Genomic DNA, 5,000 nt, shown 5'->3' with positions numbered 1-5,000 from the left:
TATGTATATATATATATATATATATATATATATATATATATATATATATACGGACAGACTGGACCGTGTCCGTACATCCTACAATGAATTCGAATCGGCACACGACACTTACCAAACGTTCCTGAGCAACGATGAAAGGGAATTGGAGGCCAGCGAGTCATGGTATAAGGAAACTGAAGAGGAGTACATAAAGGTGATAAAGGACGCCAGGGCGTTCCTTAAGGTAAGGACTCAAAGTGAAATTCCGTGTGCAAAGTCCCGCGTAGACAGTGAAAATAGTGAAAGTGAACGTTTAGACGTCTCACCGGCTGAACTAGTTGGGATCTTAAATGTACCCAAAGTTGAATTAGACGTGTTTGAAGGTAACCCTCTTGAGTATAATCTCTTTATGACAATTTTTGATGAACTCGTAGACAGTAAAGTGAGTGACCCTCAGATCAAATTGACTCGTCTATTACAATACACCAAGGGACCGGCGAAAGCTGCCATAAAAAATTGTGCGTTGGTGGGAAATAGTGCTGGTTACGTACAAGCCCGCGATATATTGAAACGCAGGTTCGGTAATTCTCACCTTGTGTCTCAACAAATTGTTAATGATTTAAAAAATGGTAAGATGGTATCTAAGCCTCAAGAGTTGAGGCAATTGGGTGATGACTTAACAATGGCAGTTGCTACTTTTGGAAAATTAGAATTGTATGAAAGGTTTAACACTCAAGAGTATATCTTAGATATTTTACAGAGGTGTCAGGGATTCGTTAGTAACAAATGGAAACAGAAAGCTCTAAGTCACAAACGAGAAACGGACACATACCCATCTCTCAGTCAATTCGCTGAGTTTATCAATGTCATGGCAGATGAGGCATGTGATCCGGTTTATGGATTGCAATCCACAGGTAAGGGTCAAAATGTGAAGAGCACAAGTTGTAATGTAGCAGCATCTGAGTCTAAATACCCCGTCAAGTTAGGGCGTGCTGGTAGCACATGTGTGGTGTGCGGGGAAGGACACAGACTATTCTACTGTGAGGAATTTAAAGGCATGAAACCTGAATGTCGGTTAGAAGTTGTAAAAAGACACAAGCTGTGTTTCAATTGTTTATTAGGTGGGCACGGGGCTAGCAAATGCTTCAAACAATCCATTTGTTCAGTTCCTGGATGTGGTTTAAAGCATACAAAATTCATCCACGTCCCGGCAAAGGACTCTCAGGGTAATGGGGGCGTAGTTGAAAATTCGGAGTGTCAAGAGTCAAGTGTGGTCATGAATGGTTGTTAATGATGCTCGATCGAAGATTTATCTACCCATTTTACCAGTTGTCGTGGATAATAAACTTAAGGTCACGGCGTTGTTAGATAGTGGATCAGACACTACTTTCGTCACGGAAAGGGTGGCGCTCGAGTTGGGTCTGGAAGGAGACCTTAAGGAGTACACCATGAGTACTTTAGGGGGGACCAGGGAAACTCAATCAAAGGTAGTATCCCTTAGCCTTACGTCACCGGATGGTAGACGAGAGGCCAGTGTTACAAATGTCATGGTCGTCCCAAGAGTGCCTGTTAGGCAACCACCTGTCAAAATTGAGATTGATAAATTCCCCTACTTCAAGGGCATACCTTTGAATACTAGTCAAGTATCTGAGCCAGACATTTTGATAGGCATGGACAACGCTTGGCTCCTAAAGCCATTGGAGGTCAGAGGGGGTTCAGGCGGGAATAAGCACCAACCTTATGCTACGCGGACCTACTTTGGGTGGTCTGTAAATGGCCCAATTAGTGCAGGTAAGTCATATAATGTCGGCTCGTGCTTTGCAAGCTCGATCGAAGCAGATGTTGAACGCTTGTGGATGATGGAAAATGAATGTGAAGATAGGGCACCATCTTAGAACGACCAGAAGGTTATCAACCTTTGGGATAAGGAAACGCGATACGAAGATGGGCATTATGTACTGCCAATACCTTGGCGAGGTGAGCCAAACTTGCCCAATAATCGTGACGTCGCCGAGAGACGATTAAGAAGTTTGTACAAAAGGTTGGTGAAATCCGGCACATTGAATGTATACTCTGAGAATATTTCAGATTTGATCAAGAAGGGGTATGCAGAGTATGTTCCCGAGATTGATATAAAGAGAGATGACGGTAAAGTGTGGTACCTACCGCATCATGCCGTTACGAGCGAAACCAAACCAGGTAAGGTGAGAGTCGTATTCGACTGTGCTGCTCAAAAGAACGGAGTCAGTCTGAACAGTCAGTGCCTACAGGGCCCAGATCTGAATAATAAGTTGATTCACGTGTTACTCAGGTTTCGCCAATATCATTACGCCATCACGGCCGACATTGAGGCTATGTATCACCAAGTCAAAATTCCCATTAGCGATAGAGACGCTTTAAGGTTCCTATGGTATGTTAGCGATAAAATAAGAGAGTTAAGAATGACCTCGCATCCCTTTGGCGGAATATGGTGCGCTAGTAGTAGCACCTATGCCTTGCGGAAGGCTGTAGAGGACATGCAACCTTGTGAGGAAGTAAAAGACACGCCACTCCGGTCATTTTACGTTGACGATATGTTGAAGTCCGTAGCGTCACCTCAAGAGACAATTGAGGTAATTGAAGATACTAGAAGTGTCCTCAGACACGGAGGGTTTAACTTAACCAAATTCATGATTAATGACGTCAAATTGCTAGAGAGCATCGATGAGCAAGACAGGGCTAAGGAAGCAAAGGAATTGACATCCAATATGCATAGCAAAGTGCTTGGGATTAAATGGGACGTCGAGAACGACTGTTTCTTTTTCGTTAGTAAGGGTGTTCAAACACAGAATGTGACTAGACAAGTTATGTTGAGTCAACTTGCTTCGACTTACGATCCTTTAGGTTTAGTTTTGCCAATCATTGTTCCAGCCAAGATTTTGTTCCAGGAGGCGACTAGGCTTAAGATGTCTTGGGACGAAAATATTCCTATATCTTTGTGTCAGAAGTGGTTGAAATGGATAACTTCACTATATGAAATCTCGAGACTTCGCTTCCCTAGATGCGTTTTGCCTTTAGAGTGGAATGGCTGTACTTCAGAATTACATCATTTTTGTGATGCAAGTGAGGTTGCATTTGGTGCTTGCACTTATCTCAGGACAATCGATCAAGATGGGAAAGTACACGTAGCTCTGCTAGCCAGTAAAGCGAGAGTAGCTCCCATCAAAGGAGTTACTATACCAAGATTGGAAATTTCGGCTGCCGTTGAAGCAGCCAAATTAGATGTTGTTGTTAAAAGAGAGTTGGATATCCCCTTGCTCAAATCTAACTTCTGGTCTGACAGTACTATAGCTCTGGCATATATACAGAACGAGACAAGAAGGTTCAAGACTTTTGTGGCGAATCGTGTCACACTCATTAGACAGGTTTCAGAGGCTAATCAGTGGCATCATGTTAGTGGTGATGAGAATCCTGCAGATGTACTATCTCGGGGATGCTTTGTAGACAATTTGCCAGCTTCTTGGTTTAATGGTCCTCCCTTCTTGTCGAATTACAAGTGTGCATGGCCAGCACAAGATAATCTTGTAGGACACCTTCAGGATGAAGATCCGGAGGTGAGGCGTGAGGTATATCCCACGAGTATCGTACAGACGTGTCAGTCGGGCGTCACCCAACACCCGATCGACACGCTGATTGAGCACTATTCAAGCCTTTACAGATTAAAGAAGGCCGTTGGTTGGTGGTTAAGGCTAATACAATTTCTTAAGAAGATGATTCCGCAAAATTCACCACTTGAGATCCATGAACTAAAGCACGCGGAAAATCTGATTGTCAAACATGTTCAAGGGCGTGCTTATTTTCATGAAACCAAGAACATTGAAGCAGGGAAAACTGTGTTAAAGTCCAGTTCAATATATAAACTGTCTCCTATTCTTATAGATGGTCTGTTAGTAGTTGGTGGTAGACTCAAGCATGCGGCATTGAATGGGCAAGCTATAAATCCTGTGATCCTCCCTCATAACCACAGGTTGTCTACATTGATTGTACGTGATTGCCATAATTCCTCTCATGTAGGAGTGGAATGGACACTCAGTCGGGTGCGTAAGAAATTCTGGATCATACGGGGTAGACAATTGGTGAAACGCGTCAAAATGGATTGTATAGTTTGCAAGAGATTATACGGGGCCCCCATGAACCAGAGAATGTCTGACCTCCCTCCCGAGAGGTGTGAACCCGGGGGGCCAGCCTTTAGGTACGTAGGAGTAGACCTGTTTGGACCCTTCCATGTTAAAGTCGGGAGATCAGAAATGAAACGTTACGGGTGTCTGTACACGTGTTTTACTACGAGAGCTATTCACATTGAGAAGCTTGATAGCTTACAAACTGACGCATTCATCAATGGTTTCGTACGCTTCACAGCGAGGCGAGGTTACCCCGGTAAGGTGTGGTCAGACAATGGTACTAACCTAGTAGGAGCGAGGGCTGAATTAGCACGCAGTGTACGAGATCTGGACCGATCGTTGATCGTAAGGGAAACACGTCGACGTGACGTTGAGTGGTCGTTCAACCCGCCTTCCGCGTCACATCACGGAGGCGTTTGGGAACGTATGATAAGGTCTGTACGTAAAGTACTGTTCGCTTTAGTCATCAAATGCCCCAGGATGATTGATGATGTTTTGCAAACCCTCTTCTGCGAAGCGGAAAGTATAGTCAACAGTAGGCCACTTACTAAATGCAGTGATGATGCAAGTGATGAGAGTCCGCTGACTCCCAATCATCTGTTACTCCTCCAAGGAAACTCCCCACTATCTTGGGGAGCCTTTCACGATGCCGATCCTTACCGCAAACATTGGCGTCACGTGCAACATTTAGCCAAACAATTTTGGAAAAGGTGGGTTAGTGAATACCTAGTGGAATTGCAAAGAAGGCAGAAGTGGAATTCTGAAAGCCCGAATCTTTCAGTCGGGGATTTAGTGCTTATAATGAATGAAAACTCGCCCCGCGGTTCTTGGCCGCTGGGGAGAGTCCAGGAAGTGCGGGTG

At 44.2% G+C, this 5,000-nt stretch overlaps 1 protein-coding gene across 1 annotated transcript in view; it reads left to right on the top strand.

Moving 5' to 3' along the window:
* The first annotated feature begins 1,427 nt into the window (after window positions 1–1,427).
* LOC143024536 (uncharacterized) overlaps window positions 1,428–5,000 on the top strand; it is a 3,672-nt gene continuing 99 nt past the window's right edge. Inside the window, exons 1-2 of the mRNA XM_076183348.1 lie at window positions 1,428–1,770; window positions 2,068–5,000. The exon at window positions 2,068–5,000 is cut by the window's right edge and continues 99 nt beyond it. Of these exons, the coding sequence (XP_076039463.1) occupies window positions 1,428–1,770; window positions 2,068–5,000 (3,276 nt within the window). The remainder of the gene's footprint in view (window positions 1,771–2,067) is intronic.

The sequence above is a fragment of the Oratosquilla oratoria genome, chromosome 4 (genome assembly GCF_046742065.1).
Source record: "Oratosquilla oratoria isolate Oo_2021 chromosome 4, ASM4674206v1, whole genome shotgun sequence".
Classification (NCBI taxonomy): Eukaryota; Metazoa; Arthropoda; class Malacostraca; order Stomatopoda; family Squillidae; genus Oratosquilla; species Oratosquilla oratoria.
The sequence above is the reverse complement of the archived record's forward strand: the minus strand, read 5'-3'. Positions and strand labels throughout refer to the sequence as shown.